Genomic DNA, 22417 nt, shown 5'->3' with positions numbered 1-22417 from the left:
TATGGCACCTGTAAGCCCTTGCAGGTGACTCACTCCAGACTCACCCTGTGGTGTTCGGAATTAGGAGCGATCTGGAACTCTGGGCTCTATGAGCAAATGTCTAAGTCATAGATTCTGGAACACAGAACACAGAAACCTAAATGCCTCCCAACACTGTTGGACTGGAAATTAAAGGCCCCACCTCCCAACCCTGTTGCATTGGGGATGAAGTCTCTGACATCTGAATTTTGGAAGGGACACATTCAAATCATAGCACTCATCCTTGGTAGCTTGTTCACCTCTCTGCCCTTAAAGTGCTGTTCCATCCTAATTTACTGGAATGTGTCCCACATTTCATATTACAAATGGCATATTACATGCAGATTCTTATGCTTGACTGCTTTTTCGCCTTCATTCTCATTCTGTCTTTTGTTCCCGCATTCACTTAACACTGCTTCTCAGCCACTTATATTCACCCACACCAGGCCTCATATTATCGCAATTCCCCATCTACTTAGCATTACCCAAATTCTCACGTCATATTCCTTCTTCATCCCACTCACTCTCGCTCAGACTCATTTCCTATCTTCACCTCTATTTCCTGGCTCTACATCAAATGACTCCCGCTTGCTCACATGACCTGGGGCCTTGCTAACTCCCCCATTCACTCCCTCTCTGCCCCTCCTTCACCTCTTCTCTCAGATGCTGTCCCCGGAACACCACCATTTCCTGGAGCTCTGTCCCTATTACTCCCAAACACTAGCTCAAGTTACCCACATATACTTAGTCTATGTTTGGTCACTGTTCTTTCTGAGTTTTCTCTTCATTGTCTCCATTTACTCTCACTCTGCCTCTCACTGCCTCATTCGTTTAAATCCTTTCCCATTGTAACCCCTATCACCCTCTTCTTGCTCATACTCTGCTCCTGATTCATGCCTGCCATTCTGCCTCCCAGTATTTGCATTCTGTCACACTATGCCTCAGATTCGTTACTTTTGCTCACATCGGGCTCCCCGTGTTTCCTCGCTTTACTCACCCTAGGCCATGTTGCCTTCATCCACTCTCTGCGTCGCAATACCCACCTTCAGCCATCCTCTGCTCTTCACTTTCATTCCCTCTCACTCTGCCCAGCATCACCTCCATTCATGCGCACTCTTCAGCTCATTCACATTTGCTGATTCCCACTGGGATCCCTGTACCCCCACGTTCCTGGGCTAGACTACCCTGATTACCCCCATCTAATCCCAGTCATCTCTAGTCACCCTCCCTCATAGCATCCGCACTCAAACTCGGCCTGCTTCACATTCTACCGCATGTCCATCTCCACTCTTTTATTCTGTCCCTCCTTCACCCTATTCTTCTCTTTCTGTCCCACATTACCCCCATTTACTCTGACTGTATCCCTAAATTCCCCTCTTCATTCATCTTGTGCCTCATAAAACCATCATTCCTTCACACTCTAATCCTTAGTATTCATATCACCTCCAGTCACATTCACCCTCTTTAGTTGTCCTATTCATGCAGAGTTTGCTCCCACTTTCACCTTTTTTCTGCTTAGATCAGGCGTCCCCAAACTACGGCCCGCGGGCCGCATGCGGCCCCCTGAGGCCATTTATCCGGCCTCCCGCCGCACTTCAGGAAGGGGCACCTCTTTCATTGGTGGTCAGTGAGAGGAGCACAGTATGTGGCGGCCCTCCAATGGTCTGAGGGACAGTGAACTGGCCCCCTGTGTAAAAAGTTTGGGGATGCCTGGCTTAGATTGTGGCTCATTTCCAATCATTTACTTAATCTCATCATAATCTCAAATTCATTCATAATTGAATGCACAGTCATTCCCTCACTTTGACCCACATTCACTCCACAATGGTGCTCATTCACCTCCATTCTATTGCCCTTTGCCTCTCTTTGCCCTCATTTGCTCCCAATTTGCCCGTCAGTCACCATTATTCATGCCCCTCGCCCACCAGTCCCATGTGTCTCCTGTTCGCTGACACTCACATTGGCCAACACAGAAGTCTGATGGATTGCTCAAGATTTGATTTGGCTGCACACACCAACCCCGCCACAAACACCAGTAGCTTCAAGAGGAGGGAAGTGGATTCCTCTTTTGGAGGCAGGTAATCCAGGGCCGGTGTGGTGGCTCCAAGGTCACCAAAGACCTGGCTCCTTCTGTTCTGTTGCTCTGTCAACTTCGCCTGCTGGGTCTGGTCCAAAATGACTGCTCACAATTGGGAAGACTTTTGTGGTCTTGATAAAATGTATCTTAAGAGCAATTGTAATGATAACTCACTAGCCACATGGGGGCTTCTCTCATTGTCTTTGGGTGAGAGTGTCATATCGTGCAGATTCTGTGGTGGGACCAGCCACCTGTCAGCTTCTCACACTCCTACACCTAGCCACCTGCTGCTTAGGCTACTGTATGAGGAGGTCACACCTGTAGGGACTGATGGTAGAGGATGTCCAGGACAGAGAGTGCGGGTCCTGGCTCTGCAGCAGCAAAGCTAGCCTCATAACTTGTGCATGCACACTGTGGGCCCTGGGATAGTTTCTGAGGGGCTGTATCACTGGCTAATCTGCCCCCCAATCCCACCAACCCTAAAGGATTTCCTCCTTTGTGTAGATGTGTGTGTACAAGGTGGTTGGAGATGATGCTTAGGGGTGAGACTGTGATGGGCCCTAAAGGTCCAGCCCTTGCTATTTTTTATCTCCTAATGCATTGAGAGAGTGGATAAGTCTTTGTCTTGTCTGCTAGGAAGCTTTCCTTTTTTTTTTTTTTTTAGATGCAGTCTTACTGTGTCACCCAGATTAGAGTGAAGTGGTGTGATCTCGGCTCACTGCAAACTCCACCTCCTGAGTTCAAGCGATTCTCATCCCTCAGCTTCCTGAGTAGCTGCCATCACAGGCGCATGCTACCATGCCCGGCTAATCATTGGTATTTTTAGTAGAGACGGCGTTTCACCATGTTGGACAGGCTGGTCTTGAACTCTTGACCTTAGGTGATCCGCGTATCTCGGCCTCCCAAAGTGCTGGGATTAGAGGTGCGCGCCGCCGCACCCAGCTCAATATATGTGTATTTTTAACGTTAGTATATAATGCTAGATTTCTTCAGACTAGTCTTTACAAATCGGATCCTTCTTACGGCTTCCCATTATGTCCAGAATGAAATATGAGCTCCCTGGCCAAGGAGGTCCTAAAGCACCTGGCCCCTGCCTACACCCCCTACACTTCCAACACACTGACGCCGTCTACTGCAGAAAAAGCAACCTGTTAGCCACCACTTAATACACCCCTTCACCCCTGGTGTGTGCGTCTCACATCGCCGTTTATTTTTCAGCTTGTTTGTGTGCATACCCATCTACCGTCCTTCAAATGCTACAATGTAAACTCCCAGTCCTGGCTACTGGATGAAGCCAGTGGCTTTTCGCTACCTTTTATTCTTGTGCACGCTGAGCAATTTAGCCACGCACCCTGTCTTCCCGTTCATTTACACCTGCAACCCTGTTGCTGCCCTCCAAGTTCAAAGTGAGAAATTGCCACCTGCTAGAATCTTTTCCTTAGTTGGTCACTTCCCCTCCCCGCCCTGCCATAAGAAAATCGGTGTCTGAAGTCTTAGGAAGGCTGGCCTCTGCAGAACTAAGTAAACACCCGTTCAGCGACGTCGTCCCAGAAGCGAAAAGACACGGTGGGCTCGGCCATCTCGCCTCAAGCAGTGACGTCACCAGCACAGCTACCTTCTCTCTGCGCCTGCGCCAAGGCCCCATGTTGGCTATTGGCGGATGGGCGTCTCAAAGGCTCCACTGAGCTTGCGCAGAACCGACCGCTGCAGCCCTTTGGGCTGCGGTGCCAAAGAGTCGGTCCCGAAGCGGAAGTGCTTGTTGGGGCCAGGTTTTGTAACGGTCTTCTCCTCAGCGAGCAGAAAGTCTGTTGTCGAAAGAGTGAGGTTGAGGGGTCAAGTGCTAGGGGTCGTGGGCTGAGTGATGGGGAGTTCTGCGAGATGAGTGAAGTGGGGGTTGGGAGTTGAGTGATGGGGGACCGAGAGGTCAGTGGACGAGGTTCTAGGGGCTTGCTGGTGAACAAAGTTATGGGGGCTAAGCAGGATTGAATGGGGCTTACTAAACTTTGACTTTTACACATTTTCCAGCACAGTGACCTGCGCTAAGGGTTCATGCGCATCCCTCAGGCCCCTCTTTAGACGCGCCCCGCTCCTCCCTCTACCCTCTCCCCTTGCCCAAACCCCGAGGTGGGGGTCTGGTGTGAATGCTCCGGCCGAAGTGAACCTGCACCTGAAGGCCTTTTTCCAGCTCCTGGGCAAGGAGGCCCTGGTGAGGTGAGCAGAAGGAAGGAGAGGCACCTGCAAGGTCTCACCTGACCCTGGGCCTCGCCCAGAGTTGGGGGCCTGGGAAGAGGGTAGATGCGGGGTCTGAGGGAGATGGGACTAAAATGTAACTGGAGTAATAGTTTTAGAGTGTAGTTTTTGGCATTTAACAAATAACATTTGAATTATAGATTAATTCAGAAATAGAGGAAAAGAAAATCAAAAGGAACTAATTTCTCCCCGTTCATTGTTAGACATTTTTGGTGTATAGGAGTATCCCTTTTAAACATTTAACATATAGCTTTAAAATGGATTCCTGCAGTTTTATAACCTACTTTGTTTTCATTTAGAAGTTTAATTCAGGTTAAAATTTTTTTTGTACACCTTTCAAAAATAGTTAAGATACATGTACCACAAAGTGCATAGATACTATGCAGCTCCATATAACGTTTTAAACAGCTTTGTAGCATTTTATCTTTTATATTTCATTATTAATCCATTATGGGTCTTAGAGGATCGTTTTAGTTTGGCATTATTAAAATCAATGCTGAAACGTGGGTACGTACAGAGAAATTATGATGCATGATGATAAATTATTTCCTTAAGGAAAATACCTAGAAATACAATTTCTGGGTCAGTACACAATTTAATACATGTGTATATAAAACCTTTTGTGTTCAAGGTTCACATGAAGAGTGAAGAATACACAGACTGTTAAAACTACATGGTTGCCCAAACTCTTCCAGAGAGCGGTTTCATGGCCAGCTGATGTGAGGGGATAGCTAGGCAGCTAATTCTGGGCACTGAAAGTCTGATGGGGTATTTTCATATGCTCTGCTCTTCTCCGCTTGTTCCAGCTCAGCCATCACACATCTCTGCTTTTTCCCAAGAAGAGCAGGAAATGGCCAAACCCCAGGTAAGTATGTTGTCTGTTTTTTCATCCCTCTGTTTTACTGTGGGTGTGACGAAATATGTGGAAATCCCTGCCACAAAATAGGAAAGTATTTGTAAATAAGGATTAGGATCAGGCAAAATAAGAGACAGCAGATCAAGGCCAAGTTAGAATGTAGAGATGTGCAGGACTTAGGGTGTAACAGATGTTAATGTTGGCCTGTCAGTTTCTCTTTTGAGCCTTCTGGTAGCCAGAGGGAAGCATAACCAGTACCTTGGCTCAGCTTACTCATCAGGAAAGAGCACACTGAGCCTTCAGGGGAAGTCAAGGTTGCCTGGAATTGTGTTTAAAGATATTTCTTTGCCGGGTTTTCATGTGGATAGTGGAATTGTCCTCAACTACAGCCTGGTGATAAATACTTCCCTCCAGATATGTCCTACAGCTTTCTTCAGTGAGCTGGAGACATCATGTCAAAACGTAACTTGGGAATGAAATCTCTTAGGAAACCTGCTTGTCTTTCCAATGATTTTCCTGAAGCAATTTTCTTAGTTGGACTTTGAATTCTCTTTTGCCCAAGAGACAAAAATTTTTCAGATACCTGCAGCCCACCATCTTTTTCTTTCACTTTAAACATTTTCATTTTTTAATTTAACATACAGTGTAATTGATTTTTCTATTAGATTGGTATAACTAATCTATAGGATAGATGGTAGTTTCATCACCCCAAAAAACTCCTTCACACTACTCTGTTAATAGTCATATCCTCCCCAACCTGTAACCTCAGGCAGCAACAGGTCTGTTCTGTGTCACTATAGTTTTATCTTTTCAAGAATGTCATGTAAGTCGGGTGTCATGTGTTATGTAACCTTTTCTTTTTGAGATGATTGATTTACATGCAATTGAAAGTAAAATACAGAGAAATCCCGTGTACTCTTTTCCTAGATTCCCCCAATGATAACATCCTGCAAAACCATAGTACAATATCAAAATCAGGATGTTGTCATTGACACGGTCAAGCACAGAATAGCCCCATCATTGCAAGGATCCCTCAAGTTGTCCTTTATAGCCACAGCCACTGCCCTTCCTCCCCCATACTCATTCCTAAACTCTTGGCAGCTACAAATCTGTTCTCCATTTTGGGAATTTTGTCATTTCAAGAATGTGATACGAATGGATCATACGGTATGTGACCTTTTCAGATTGTTTCTTTTGTTTGTTTCCACTCAGCATAATTCCCTGGAGATTTATCCAAGCTGTGTGTGTCAGTAGTTGTTTCTTTGTTATTCCTGAATAGTAGTCCATGGTATAAATGTACCACAGTGTATCCATTCACCTGTTGAAAGACATATTTGGGTTATTTCCAGTTTTGGGCAGTTATGAGTAGAGCTACTTTAAACAATCATGCACAGGGTTTTGTGTGAACATAGGTTTTCATTTCTGTGGAGTAAATAATGGATTACTGGGTCATATGGTAAGGGTATGTTTAACTTTTTAGGAATCTGCCAAATTATTTTCTAGAGTGGTTGAACCGTTTTTCATTTCTCCCAGCAATGTATGAGTTCCAATTGTTCCGTATTTTTGTCAGTACTTTGTATTGTCAGTATTTTTTATTTAGTCATTTATCTCATAATGATTTTAATTTGCATTTCCTTAATGGTTAAAGATGTTAAGCATCTTTATATATGCTGATTTACTTTTTGTCTGTCCTCTTGATGAGTGTCTATTCAAAAGTTTCTGCCTATTTTTCAATTGGATTTTCTTATTGTTGAGTTTTCAGAGTTCTTTATATATCCTTAGTCAGATATGTGGTTTGTAAATGTTTTCTCCAAGTGTATTGCTTGTCCTTTTCTTCTCATAATGTTGTTTGCAGAGCAAGAATTTTTAATTTGGAAAATTTCCAATTTATGAATCATTTATTTGTGGATCATGCCCTTGGTATCATGTCTATGAACTTTGCCTAACCCTAGGTCATGAAGATTTTCTCCTATTCTATAATTTTATAGTTTTAGATTTTACATTTAGATGATTCCTTTTGCATTATTATTATTATTATTATTATTATTATTTTTTTTTTTTTGAGATGGAGTCTCTCTCTGTTGCCCAGGCTGGAGTGCAGTAGGGTGATCTCGGCTCACTGCAACTTCCACCTCCCCGGTTCAAGTGATTCTCCCGCTATAGTTTCCTGAATAGCTGGGACTACAGGCATGCCCCACCACACCCGGCTAATTTTTATATTCTTAGTAGAGACGGGGTTTCACCATGTTGGCCAGGCTGGTCCCAAACTCCTGATCTCAGGTGATCCACCTGCCTTGGCTTCCCAAAGTGCTGGGATTATAGGCGTGAGCCACTGCTCCCAGCCCTTTTGTATTAGTTTTTGAGTAAGGTATGAGGATTAGATCAAGGTTCATTATTTTGCCTGTGAATTTTCAATTGTTCTAACCCCAATTGTTGAGGAGACTTTCTTTTTTTTCTTTTATTATTTTATTATTTAAAAAATTTTTTTTTGAGATGGAGTCTCGTTCTGTCACCCAGGCTGGAGTGCAGTGGTGGGATCTCGGCTCACTGCAACCTTTACCTCCCAGGTTCAAGCAATTCCCCTGCTTTAGCCTCCTGAGTAGCTGAGACTACAGGCATGTGCCACCATGCCTGGCTAATTTTTGTATTTTTAGTAGAGATGGGGTTTCACCATGTTGGCCAGACTGGTCTTGAACTACTTACCTCAGGTGATCTGCCTGTCTCAGCCTCCCAAAGTGCTGGGATTACAGCTGCGAGCCACTGTGCCTGGCCTTGTTATTTTAAATCGACACATACTAATTATACATATTTATGGGGTACACTGGGATGTTTTGATAAATGTCTACAATGTGTAATTATCAAATCAAGATAATTAGTATCATTTATTATTTCTTTGTATTGAGAACATTCAAAATCTTCTTTTCTAGCTATTTGAAAATATACACTAAATTGCTGTTAATTATGGTCACCCTATGGTGTTGTAGAATGCTAGAACTTAATCTTCCTATCCAGTTGTACTTCTGTATCTGTTAACCAATCTTTGGCTACCCACCCCACCACCCTTCCCTGTCTCTAGTAACCACTGTTGTACTCTTTACTTCTATGAGAACAACTTTTTAAGCTCCTGCATGTGAGTGAGCACATACAGTATTTATTTTTCTGTGCCGGGCTTATTTTACTTAGCATAATGTCCCCCAGGTTCATCCATTGTTACAAATGGCAGAATTTCCTTCTTCTTCTCTTTTTTTTTTTTTTTTTTTTGAGACAGAGTCTTATTTGTTGCCCAGGCTGCTCGGCTCACTACAACTTCTGCCTCCCAGGTTCAAGCGAACCTTGAACCTCCCAGGTTCAAGGAAGTTGCGGTGAGCTGACAGCACACCACTGTGCTCCAGCCTGGGCAACAGAGTGAGACTCTGACTCCAAAAAAAAGAAAAGAAAAGAATGTATGTTCTGTTCTTTCATGGTGGAGTGTTTTATATCTTAATTGCATACAGTTGGTTGATGGTGTTTACTTCTGTATTCTTGCTGATTTTCTGTCTACTGGTTTTATCAGTTACTGAGAAAGGAATATTGAGTATACAGTTATTATTGCAGATTTGCCTATTTCTCCTGTCAGTTTTATCAGTTTTCCTTCATATATTTTGAAGCTCTGTTGTTAGAGGCATACACTTTTAGGAGTGTTGTATCTTTTTGGTGAATTGATGTTTTTTTTTGTTTTGAGATGGAGTCTTGCTCTGTCACCCAGGCTAGAGTGTAGTGGTGCCATCTTGCTCACTGCAAACTCCACTTCCCAGAGTCAAGCAATTCTCCTGCCTCAGCCTCCCAAGTAGCTAGGATTACAGGTGCTTGCCACCACGCCCAGCTAATTTTTGTATTTTAGTAGAGACAGGGGTTCGCCATGTTGGCCACGCTGATCTCGAACTCCTGGCCTCAAGTGATCTGCCTGCCTTGGCCTCCCAAAGTGCTGGGATTACAAGCATGAGCCATCGTGCCCACCTGGTGAATTTTTGTATCCTTATGTCATTAATCATCCTGGATGAGTTTTGGCTCTGAAGTCTACTTCGGCTGTTCTTAAATATGGTCACTCCAGTTTTCCTTTCATTGGCTTTTCAATGGTATACTTTTTTCCGTTCTTACTTTTATCCTACCTGTATTATTATATTTGAAGTTTTTTTTTTTTTTTTTTTTTTTTTTTTTTTTTTTTTTTTTTCCAGATCTCCCTCTGTCACCCAGGCTGGAGTACAGTGGCATGATCTTGGCTCACTGCAGCCTTGACCTCCTGGGCTCAAGTGATCCTCCCACCTCAGCCTCCCAAGTAGCTGGGACCACAGGTGTACACCACCACAACCAGCTAATTTTTTGTAGAGATGGGGTTTTGCCATGTCTCCAGGCAGGTCTCAAACTCCTGGGGTCAGGTGATCCACCTACCTTGATCTCCCAAGTGCTGGGATCACAGGCATGAGCCACCTTGCCTGGCCAGTATATTCTTTTAGACAGCACGTAGCTGGGTATATTAGTCTGTTTGGGCTGCCATAGCAAAGTACTACAGATTGGGTGGGTTAAACAACATTAATTTTCTCATAGTTCCAGAAGCTGGGAAGTCCTGGATCAAGGTACTGACTGGTTTGATTTTAGCCACAGGCATTCTTTCTGGCTTGCAGATGGCCACCTTGTTGCTTTGTTCTCACATGGCCTTTCCTCTGCTCACACACACAGCAAGCTCTGGTGTCCATTTTTCTTATATGTACACCAGTTCTGCTGGGTTAGGGCCCCATCCTTATGACCTCATTTAACCTTAATTATCTCTATAAAGGCCCAGTCTCTAAATACAGTCACATTGGGGTTTGGAGATTCAGTATACGAATTTGTCAGTCCATAACAGTTGGGTAATATTTTTAAAATCCATTTTGAGAATTTCTTTTCTTTTAATTGGTACATTCAGTCCGTTGACATTTAATGTAATTATTGATACACTTGGATTTAGGTATTTATCGCTTTATTATTCGTTTTCTAGTTTTTCTCCCTTTTTGCTTCTCTGTTTCTCATTTTCTGCCTTCTTTTGGGTTATCTGAACATTTTCTTAGATTACATTTTTATTTGTCTGTTGTATTTTTTACTATATCTATTTACAGAGTTACATAGTTTTTTTGGTGATTGCCCTGCAAATTACTGTGTATATTTAAGTTTACACAATATGCTTAGAATCAGTATTTTACCTCTTTAAGTGGAGTGTGTGAATGTTACCGTCTTCTAAGTCCCTTTTCCCCCTCCCCTTATGTTTTGTTGTCTTGTGTGTTAATATTACTTCTGCATACATTGAAAATTCTACCAGAAAATGTTACTTCTCTTCCAACTGTCAAATGTATTTTAAAGAACTCAAGAGAAGGATAATCTATTCTATTTACCCAGATTTTTACCACTTTGATGTTCTGCCTTCACTGTTTACAATCTAAGTTTCCTTCCGGTATCAATTGCCTGTTGTGAAGAACTGCCTTTGGCAGTTGTTTCAGAGCAAGTCTGCTGGCAACACAGTCTTGGTTTTCCTTCCTTGAGAAGGTCTTCATTTCACCTTCATTTCTGAAGGAGATTTTTACAGCATATAGATTTTTCAGTGGACTGTTGTTTTCTTTTGGAACTTTCACAATGCTGTTCCACTTCTACATGCCCTGGTTTCTCATGAGAAATGCACAGTCATTTAAATAGTTGTTCTCCTGTAAATAATATGCTGTTTTTCACTTGCCCTTAGTTTGCAGCACTTTGATTATGATGTTTCTGAGTGTGGATTTCTTTGGGGTTATCCTGTTTAGGACTTGCTGAGCCTCTTGAACATACAGATTTTTGTCTTTTGCCAAATTTGGGGAAGTGTTCAGGAATTATTTCTTCCAGATATTTTTCTGTACGATCCTCTTTGTCCTCTCTGGAGCTCTGATGAGACGAATTTTGGACCCTTTGGTATTGTCCCACAGGTTCCAGAATCTGTTCATGTTTTTGCAGTGTTTTTTTCTATTTTTTGGATTAGGTAATTTTTATTGGTTTACCTTGAAGTTTACTTGCCCTTTTCTCTGTTATCAGTGTTGTGTTGAGTCCATCAAGTGGGGATTTGGGGATTTATTTCAGTTTCAAAACTTTCATTTGGTGCTTTTTTTTTTTTTTTTTTGAGATGGGGTTTCACTCTGTCGCCCAGGCTGGAATGCAGTGGTGCAATCTCGACTCACTGCAACCACTGCCTCCTGGGTTCAAGTGATTCTTCTGCCTCAGCCTCCCAAGTAGCTGGGACTACAAGTGTGCACCACCATGCCTAGCTAATTTTTAATAGATATGGGTTTTACCATATTGGCCAGGCTGGTCTCAAACTCCTTACCTTGTGATCTGCCTACCTTGGCCTCCCAAAGTGCTAGAATTACAGGCGTGAGCCACCATGCCTGGCTGGTTCTTCTTTATATATTCTGTTTCTTTGGTGAATCTTTCTATTTTTCTGTTGGTTCTCAGAGTGTTTGCCCTTACTTCTTGGGGCATTTTTATAATACCTACTTTAAAGACTTTCTGAAATAATTCCAACATCTGTGTAATCTCAGTGATGGTGTTTGTTGGTTGTTTTCTGTCATGTGAATTGAGATTTGATTGGTTCTTTGTGTACCATGTAATTTTGGATCGTGTCCTGGACATTTTGAAGATGATGTTATGAGACGGGGTTATATTGAAATCCTGAGGAGAAAGTTGATGTTTTTGTTTGTGATAGGCAGGCAGCCTGGTTGAGTTCAGGCTGCAAGTTCTAATCAGCCTTCTGTGGTTTGTGGTTTCGATGTCAATTGTTTTCAGACCTATGCAGTGCCATTCAGACCTGTCCTGTCTGTGTGCAACCCTGTGGCCATTCTGGGACATAGGCAGACAGTGATTTGTTCCTTAGTTCAGTTCTCAAAGTGTTCACTTTTCTGTGTAGGATTAGCTCTATCCATGTACAGCTTGAGGGTGAGCCCAGGAGTGGATAAATGATTTTATGGGGTGAACTCTGCTCCATGATCTCCCGTGTACTTCTTGGTTCCCTGGGGCTCTCCTTGTCCCTCCTCCTGACAGAAAACTGAGACTCCACTTACTGTGCTATGCTGCACACTTCCCCCAGCTGTGCCCTGTTCTCTTGACCACTCTTCAAGCCAGATCTAGAGGGCTGCTTCTTGAGATCTCTCTCTCTCTCCTTCTGTGTCTCAGTGCTCTATTCTTGGTTTGACGATGCCTTGATCCTGGACCAGGAGATACCAGAGAATAAATGGCAAACTCACAGTCCATTTAGCGGTACTTTAAATTCTGACCTTTTCCCATAATCTACCTGCTCTTTTATTTTTTATTATTATTATTTTTTTTACTTTTCAGAGTCATAAAACTGCTAATTATGGATTCTGTCCAAGTTTTTTTTTTTTCTTTTTGAGACAAGAGTCTCGCTCTGTCATCCAGGCTGGAATGCAATGGTGTAGTCTTGGCTCACTGCAATCTCTGCCTCCCAGATTGAGATGATTCTCCTGCCTCAGCCTCCAGAGTAGCTGGGATTACAGGCGCCCGTCACCACACCCGGCTAATTTTTGTATTTTTATTAGAGATGGGGTTTCACCATGTTGGCCAGGCTGGTCTCAAACTCCTGACCTCAGGTGATCCACCTGCCTTGGCCACCCAAAGTGCTGGGATTACAGGCGTGAGCCACCGCGCCCGGCCTCTGTCCAAGCTCTATTCTTGTATTCAGTGAGAAAGACAGGGTAGAATGGGCTTCCTCCACCTTACTTGGGACGCACTGTTTTCGGGTATTAGGATACAGGGGAGCGCTCAGCTCCCCTAGGAGGATGTTTTTCCAGGCTTGTGGTCTCTCAATCACCCAAGAATGGCAGAGGAGACCACGGCGCAGTATGCTCGCAAGTAAATATTGGACCCCAGAGAGTTTTTGCAGAAAGTTATTTATTTAGGCAGAGAGAAAGAGAGAGAGAAAAAGATGAGAGAGAGAAAGCTTCCATGAGGATTGTGGAAGGGGACCCAAGTATGGAATCCCAGAGAGGGAAAGCAGCTTCCACACTGAGTGGAAGGGGACCCCAGAGAGGGAATCTAAGGAGGTGAGGAAGAAGGGAACTTTTAACCTAGGAGGAATTCCCACCTTATCCAAGCCCCTGGCCAATGAAAGGAGTTCCTTTAAACTTCTGCTGGAGTGATTGACCTTTGATTCTTCCCGTGTGCGTGAAAATTAAAACAAAGACCTTTAAGACCCCAGATGGAGTAGGGGTCAAGGTTATGGCGCTGGGAAGTTCTTGCCTTTGAAATTACACCCCCTTGTGGACCTGGAAAGAGAATTTATTCCCTCAATACCACACTGCCCACAGGACCAAGATCCCAGGTATGTACCTGTGTGCTTCAGCTGCCTAGCACCAGCCAGGAGGCACCACACCAAACGTGTCTGCCATCTCTGCTGCTTTTTACCCTCATCACTGTGGTCCTTTGACAAACCATAGTTGCCATACTGCTGAACTGCCAGGCAGATTCTGCAAGCAGTGGGAGGGTTGGCTGTGCGCTCACATATCTTTTTATTGTAGTTTCATTGTGGGAGTTTTTTCTCTTCTGCTGGTCTTATAAAAGAAATGGAACTCTTTCTCATTGCACATGGAACAGTTGTACCCTATAAAAATCCAAACTACTCAGGAACGTAAAAAAGATGTGACTATAAAAGGGCATGATTGGCCACACACGGTGGCTCATACCTGTAATCCCAGCACTTTGGGAGGCCAAGGCAGGTGGATCACCTGAGGTTAGGAGTTCAAGACCAGCCTGACCAACATGGCAAAACCCCGTCTGTACTAAGAATACAAAAATTAGTTGGATGTGGTGGCGTGCGCCTGTAATCCCAGCTACTTGGGAGGCTGAGGCAGGAGAATTGCTTGAACCTGGGAGGCGGAAGTTGCAGTGAGCCAAGATCGTGTCACTATCCTCTAGCCTGGGCAACGGAGCGAGACTCCATCTTACACACTAAAAAAAGCATGATTGGTTAAATCACTCTCTGGAGAGGAGGGGACTCATCTTCACAGTTTGCTAAATGTCCCTAGGGAAGTTTGTCTCTCATTCTTTCTCTTTCCACTCCTTCCTCTGATTCCCTTTCTCTTCCCTAGGCATTTATGTCGAATTGGTCATTTTTCTGCTGTTTCTGTTGTTCCTGGTTCTTTTATCACTTCCCTTGTGTTAGAAGAACTTCCTCTATGCATTTTCTTAAGAGTACGTCTTCCAGAGACAAATTCTTTTGGTTTTCCTTCACCTGAGAGTGTCTTAATTTCCCCTTCATTCCTGAAGGATAAATTTGCCAGATATAGAATTGGTGGTAGACATTTTTTCTTTAACACTTGAAAAATATTATGCCACTTCTTTCTAGCCTCCATGGTTTCTGATGAGAAATCTGCTATCATTCAAATTGTTTTTTTGTTGTCATTGTTGATTTTTGGTTTTGATTTTTTACCTGTAGGTAATGCATTGTTTTTCTCTGGTTGCTTTCAAAATTTTTTCTGTTTCTGTAGTTTTCAGAACCTTAATTTTTCCATGTCTTGGCGTGAATTATGGATTTGGTCAACTTCTTGAATCTGTAGGTTTATGTATTTTGCCAAATTTGAGAAGTTTTCAGGTATTATTTCTACGAATACTCTTGTAACCACATTCTGTTTCTCTTCATCTCCTTCTGGAATAGCAGTGATAAGAATTTGTATTTTCTGATATAGTCCCATGTGTTCCTGAAAGTCTGTTCATTTTTTTTCAGGTTTTTTTTTTTTTTTCTTGTTTTTCAGATTGAGTAAATTCTATTGATCTTTTCTGAGGTTCATTGATTCTGTTCTTTGTCATCACCACTAAACTATTGATCTCATTCAGTGAGTTTTTATTTGCTCGTGGTATTTTTTGGTTTTATAATCTCCATTTTGTTCTCTTTTTTATAACATCTGTTTCTTGGCTGAGATGTTTTTTGTCTCAGGAGAACTTGCAATCCTGGGAGCATTTTTGTGTTGGCTGCTTTAAGTCTTTGTAAATTGTTACTGGGCTGAATTGTGTCCTCCCCAAATTCCTACGTATGTACCAGAATTAGTGCAGAACCTCCAAGCTAAGGGTTCATTCCCACAAGACTACTTCACTTCAGATGCCCAGGCTGCCTGCATTTCTGCCTGGTTGACTACAAATTCAGGGATTCCCATGTACCCTTCAGGTTCAGTAATTTGTTAGAACAACTCACAGAACTCAGGAAAGCACTTATGATTATTAGTTTGTTATGATGGCTACCACTCAGGAACAATCAAATGGAATAGTTCTGTAAAGCAGTATATGGGAGGGTGCAGAGCTTCCTTCTGTGGCCTCTCTGTGTGTGCTACCCTTGCAACACAGTGTGTTCACTAACCTGGAAGCTCCCTACCCTTGCCATTGAGGGGTTTCTATGGTAGTTCCATTACAAGGGCACGATTGATTAAATCACTGCCCATTGGTGATTAACTCAGTCTGTAGCCCCTTTCACCTCCCCAGAGGTCTGGGGGGGGGCCTGAAAGTTCTAACCCTCTAATCATGTGCTTGGCTTTAAATTCTAACCCCATCCTGGTGGGGCTCCAGGGAATGTGGTTGCAGGTATTTACAAATGTGCCTTTCAGAGGATTCTTCTTTATCCTGGTGGGCAGCTTAGTGCCTGTGTCTGACCCACGACCAGGTATCCCTCTCCCAGGAAACCTGGCAGACACCCTTGTACCTCTGGTCTGATCTGGGTCCACTTTACTCCTACCGAGATAGCTACTCTCCAGGAGAAGCCTGACCAGGAGAGAAGTTAGTTTCAGGTGGGGCATCTGTGGGGCAGGTGAGACGCAGAGGAGGCAACTCAACAGAACACGGGAAGTCACGGAGGCAGCGTATTCCTTACAGGTCCAAGTGGAAGAGGGTAGCACACCTCGCAGGGCCAGTGGGACACAGGAAGCTGTCCACGACACACACGCTTAGCCAGCAAGTGAGGACAGAGAGGGGTACGGGAGGACAGACCTGTGGGGTGAAGCCTTTTTTGAAATCTAGGGCATTACCCAAGCAGCTTTCCCATGGAGAGTTTTAACTGGTGAGTTTAGAGCAAGCAGGCACAAGTTCCATAGAGTCACGCTGTCACTAGGAGGTGGTCACTGCGGCATAGCTGTGCAGTCCATGCGGGGTGTGGGGATCAGAAGAGGGGCAAGTCAAGTAGGTTGTGTCTAGCTGTCCCCTAGGGAGGTGGTCCCCAGTAGGCGATTGTATAAGGCTGATATCTGAGTCAACCACATTGAGAAACAGGGTGGAGGTGGAGAACTGGAGACCATGTCAAGGATGACTGAGTCCTGCTTCTTGTATAAGAAAGTACAACTTATATTCAAAGTGGATGCTAAGGCAACATAAAATTCCAGGAATTCACTACGTGGGGGACAAACAGTGCTTCCTTGGCTGGGTGCGTGTTGTGTCCAGTTTCCTCCTGCTGCATCTGCGTGGTGTCTGTTCTCTGGGTGAGAGAGCTGGTTCTTTGGCCAGCAGAGATGAAGAGCATTTCCTGACTGGGTGCTTGTTGTGTGGGTATCCCTGCTGTTCTGTCTGACTGCCAGGTGTCTTGAAGTGGAGAGGGAGTGTCTAGATAGGGGAGGGAAGTCTCAGGCTCAGTGGGGAAGAAAAGCACTTCCACTGGCTGCTTTTTGTCAACAAGGCTCCAGATTAATCTCTTTTGCTGGTGTCACAGGCTTGTTGTTGAAAGGACTCCTGCTGATTTGGGGGAAGACAGAGACTACCTGAGCTGTGTTCTGTTGCTAGGTTAGGGGTTTAGAGACATGAGCCTAGGTTGCCTTCCAGTGTTGGGATGGGGGGCATCATGAGATGTCCTGCCACTGTTTAAGTCCTCGGGTCCTTAACCTGTGTGCTTTCCACTTTCCTCCTTTCAAAGTCCTCCTTTGGTTGTCTCTTGCATCACTTCTAGGGTTTGTAGTTGTGCTTAGTGGGGAAGAGCATTGAAAGAGCAGTGTCTGCCATCATGTCAGGACTAGAAATCTACCATTTCTATCTAATGTCCGTTTCTTTGAAACAAAGAAGGCTTGTAAATATACAGTTTGCTACCTTGTGGTTTTCACTGTATGGTAATTTAACAAATACTCATCAAATGAGTAACCAAAGTATGGTCACCTTTTCCTTCTTAACAATTGCACAAGATTATTGTATTAGTCATTTCAGGCTGCCATTACAGAATACCAGAGATTGGGTGGTTTAAACAACAGAAATCTGTGTTCTCACAGCTGTGGTGGCTGGAAGTCCGGGATCAAGGCACCAGTAGGCTGCTCTTCCTGGCTTGCCGAGGGCTGCCTTCTCACTGTGGCCTCACATGGCCTTTCTTCTTTGGGTGCAGGGAGAGAGAGAGGGAGCTCTGGCATCTTTTTCTATTCTTAAAAGGACACTAGTCCTCTTGGGTGAGGGACGTGCCCTTATGGCCTTATTTAACCTTAATTACCTTCTTAAAGGCTCTCTTTCTATATACAGTCACATTGGGGGTTAGGATCTCAACATATGAATTTTGGAGGGACATAATTCAACCCGTAACAGTTATAATTTAAGCATAAACCATCATTTTTATTTTATTTGGTCCCTTATTGATAGAATTTTGGGTTGTTTTCACTTTTGTTGTATCACGAAAGTTAGGAAGGGAATGAATGTGCATGTCTGTATTCTTGTGGAGACATTTCTGTAGGACAGATTCCTATAACTGGAATTGCTGAAATAAAGAAATTGTTATAATTTTTAAGAAGATGGCCAAATTCTCTTCTAAAAAGGCTTAACAAGGTCATGCTGTCACCAGGAGTGCAACAGAATGCTTGTTTCTGAATATTGTCGCCACAAGCATGTGTTATCAGTGTTTTTAAACCTTGCCATTCATATAATTGATGGTTGATTTCTCATTTTCATTTATTTATTAATGAGGTTGACCAAATTCCCACATGTGCTAGCTATTTCCTGTAGAGAAGTTTCAAGAAAAGTGCAATGAATAATTGTATACCTTTCGTCTAGATTCACCAGTTTTTGACCTTTTCCCACATTTATTTTTACTTTATTTCTGTGTAAATATGTGTGTGTGTGTCCATGTGTTTTCTGTGCATTTCTACATACACACATATGTATGCATTTATTTTGGGGGTGACAGTTTGATAGTTAATGGCAGACACAATGGCATAATGACACCTTACTCCTGCTAGCCACTTCAGATAGTCTTTATATTAGTCATCACTGTGCAGACCCTAGTGGGGCTGTATGTTGAGCCCTGTGCAGCCCAGTACCTGTCTCTTAATTTTTTAGTGAGAAGCCTATCAATCTCTTATTGTGAGATCCCATTATTGAGTAACCAGGCCCAGATTTTGGAGGAAAGCTCTTGCCCAGATTGTTTAGGGGAGGGTGCCTGATTAGTATTTTTATTGATATTGTAGATATCAGAAAAAATGTATTTGTAGATGTTGGTAATTAATTTTTATTATTTTAGCAGTAGCTGTTTTTTTTTTTTCTTAATGCCTGAGAATTTGTCAGCTATGATATGGATTTTGTTGTGGACCAGTTGACCTGACTTCCTGAGGAAGGCTACTCTGGTCTGGCTCAATAATCAGCAGGAGTGGCATGAACAAACCAAGAAATTTGAATTAATGATCATCGTTCTCCAGTGAAGGTGCCTGGCGTAGGAATACAGATATTTGTAAGAGCAGGGCTGGCCAGAGGGGCCTGAGTCCTGGATTCTAAGTCTCTTTAGAGACTGTCATGTCTTGGCTGTATATTCCAAGTCTGATGTGGGGGCAGATTTCTCCTATAAAGCCTGACAGTTGAAGTCTTTGTAATTGTCATTGGTCAGGCCTTAAAAATCACACGTAGAGTTTTAGCCCTGGAGCTGGACTCCTCAGTTTCTTAAGAGCAAGGACATTCTTCTATATCATTAAATTACACTGAACACACTCAGCAGCTCAGCAAGTTAACATTGATATAATACTGTTATGCAGTGTATAGTCTTTATATTTTATTTTATTTATTTATTTCGTGATTTTTTTTAAATCGCATTTTAGGTTTTGGGGTACATGTTAAGAACATGCAAGATTGTTGCATAGGTACACACGTGGCAGTGTGATTTGCTGCCTTCCTCCCCCTCACCTATATCTGGCATTTCTCCCCATGCTCTCTCTCCCCAACTCCCCACCCCCCACTGTCCCTCCCCTATTTCCCCCCAACAGACCCCAGTGTGTAGTGCTCCCCTCCCTGTGTCCATATGTTCTTACTGTTCAATACCCACCTATGAGTGAGAACATGTGGTGTTTGATTTTCTGTTCTTGTGTCAGTTTGCTGAGAATGATGGTTTCCAGGTTGATCCATGTCCCTACAAAGGACACGAACTCATCGTTTTTTATGGCTGCGTAGTATTCCATGGTGTATATGTGCCACATTTTCCCTGTCCAGTCTATCATCGATGGGCATTTGGGTTGGTTCCAGGTCTATGCTATTGTAAACAGTGCTGCAATGAACATTCGTGTGCACGTGACCTTAGAGTAGAACGATTTATAATCCTTTGGATATATACCCAGTAATGGAATTGCTGGGTCAAATGGAATTTCTATTTCTAGGTCCTTGAGGAATCACCACACTGTCTTCCACAGTGGTTGTCTTTATATTTTAATCTGGAAGACTTCCTCAGCATTTCTTTGTTTTTCATGTCTGTGACATTTTTAAAGCACACAGGCCATCCATATTGTAGAACGTCCCTCACTTTGGGTTTGTCTGATATTTTCTCATGGTTTGATTGAGGTTATACATTTCTGACAGGAAAGCAATATAAGTGATGTGTCCTTGTTGTATCACATCAGGGCATATGATGTCAATTTCTCTCTCTCTCTCTCTCTCTCTCTCTCTCTCTCTCTCTTTTTCTTTTTTTCTTTTTTTTTTGAGATGGAGTCTCACTCTGTTGCCCAGGCTGGAGTGTAGTGGTGCCATCTCAGCTCACTGCAACCTCCACCTCCTGGGTTCAATCAATTCTTGTGCCTCAGCCTCCCAGGTAACTGAGATTACAGGTGTGTACCACTGTGCCTGGCTAATTTTTGTATTTTTGGTAGAGATGGGGTTTCACCATGTTGGCCAGGCTGGCCTTGAACTCCTGGCCTCAAGTGATCTGTCCACTTTGGTCTCCCAAAGTGCTGGGATTACAGGTGTGAGCCACTGCACCCAGCCCAATTTGTCTCAATTTTGATGATATTAACTTTGATCCCTTGTTTCTCTCACTAGCCATGTTTCTCTACTGTAACATTACTATTTTTCCTTTGTAATTAATAAGTAATTTGTGGATGATACTTTAAGGCTACATAAATGTCCCATTCTTCATCAAACTTCTCACTTATTAATATCCATTGATGAATCTTACCTGAATCAGTTACTGTGATGGTTGCCAAATAACAATTTTCTAACTCTTATTTATTCTAACTTCTGTATTTATTGTCATTTTCCTATGAGGCAGAGCTTCTTTATCTCCTTTATTTATTTATAATCAAGAATAGAAAATTTTTATTTTACTTTTATGGGTTTTTATTTTATTCAATGGATATTACTGTCATTATTTATTTCGATGCTCAGTTGTCCCTGAGTTGGCCAGTGAAAGTCCCTTTAAGCTGGCTTTTGTGTCCTTTCAACACACCCCTATAATTTTCTGAACATTTTCTTTACAAAAAATTATAAAGAAAAGAGGTTTATTTGGCTCACAGTCCTGCAGGCTGTACAAGAAGCATGATACCAGCATCTGTATCTGGTGAGGCCTCAGGAAGCTTCTCCTCATGGTAGAAGGCAAAGAGGGAACAGGTATGTCACATGGCAAGAGTGGGAGCAAGAGTGGGGGAGGGAGGTACCAGACTCTTTTTAACAACTGGATCTCGTCTGAACAAATACAGTAAAAAGTCACTCATCACCAAAGGAATGGCACCAAGCCATTCGTGAAGGATCCATTCCCATTACTCAAGCACCTCCCACCATGCCCTCCCTTTAACACTGGGGATCACATTTTTGAGACAGTCTTTCACTCTGTTGCCCAGGCTGGAGTGCAGTGGCATGATCTTGGCTCACTGCAACCTCCACTTCCTGAGTTCAAGCAATTCTCATGCCTCAGCCTTCCGAGTAGCTGGGATTACAGGTGTACGCCACCACACCCAGCTAATTTTGTATTTTAAGCAGAGATGGGGTTTCACCATGTTGGCCAGGCTGGTATCGAACACCTGACCTCAAGTGATCTGCCCACCTTGGCCTCCCAAAGTGCCGGGATTACAAGCATGAGCCCCTGCATCTGACCAGGATCACGTTTCAACATAAGATTTGGGGGGACAGATATCTAAACTATGTCAGTCGTAACGGTGGAATTTTAAGACTTTGATAGGTTTGGTCCATTTCTAAGCTGAGCACGTTCTTATTTTCTGGCACAAGATATTCCAGCCTTCATCTTTAACTTTACTTGCCTTAGCCCTGGAATCACCCATTTCTCTAAGGAGCTCTTGTTCCTGTTAATGGATAATTATATTTAGGAACCAAAATTTGGGTACTAGCTGTGCTCATTGCTGCTGGGGCATCATTACTTCTAGGCCCTTTCAGTGGAAAAAGATGTGTGTATATACATATATATCTACATCTGTATGTCTACATATATATGTGTACACATGAACACCACACACACATATATACATACTTTGAGTTCATACAGGATCCTGGGAATCTTAGTCATCCCTCATTGCATATTTGCATCTCCCTTCCTTTTTAACAGTGAGAGCATTGGTTCCTAGCATCAATAATTCACTCATTTGTTGAGTCTACAATATACAGAAAGTAGAGTCAGAATTGCTGCACCCACATCACTGTGGAAAACCAACCTACTGAATATCCTTATACACAATTTGTTTGTATGACTTTTATTTTTAGACTAAGGATAATGTCAGGATCTCAACCTCTGCTTTCTTATTGTTTCCATTTATTTGTCTGGTTGACCATTGCCTATCTGAATTTTTAGACTTTCTGAATCACTTTGTTTTAGTTGTATTTCTTCTATACAACATACAGCTGGATCTTGCTTGTGTCAATCTGGAGGTCTTATTTTAATAAGCCTTCTTAAGGCCTAATCACATTTACTGATTTGTCTTGTATGTTTGGTCTAAATTCTGACATGTTGTTTCATTTTA

General features: G+C 43.0%; 1 protein-coding gene across 5 annotated transcripts in view; it reads left to right on the top strand.

The window, feature by feature from the left end:
• The first annotated feature begins 2591 nt into the window (after positions 1-2591).
• Positions 2592-22417, top strand: part of ZNF182 (zinc finger protein 182) — a 38525-nt gene continuing 18699 nt past the window's right edge. The window contains exons 1-3 of one of the 5 annotated variants that reach the window (XM_010350173.2): positions 2592-3898; positions 4121-4306; positions 4977-5210. In XM_010350173.2, coding sequence (XP_010348475.1) covers positions 5109-5210 — 102 coding nt within the window. In that variant the 5' untranslated portion in view covers positions 2592-3898; positions 4121-4306; positions 4977-5108. The other 4 variants (XM_074391959.1, XM_010350172.2, XM_074391958.1 and 1 more) reach the window with 4 other exon arrangements.

Source organism: Saimiri boliviensis, chromosome X (genome assembly GCF_048565385.1).
Source record: "Saimiri boliviensis isolate mSaiBol1 chromosome X, mSaiBol1.pri, whole genome shotgun sequence".
NCBI classification, from domain to species: Eukaryota; Metazoa; Chordata; class Mammalia; order Primates; family Cebidae; genus Saimiri; species Saimiri boliviensis.
This window is presented reverse-complemented; position numbering and strand designations above follow the sequence as displayed.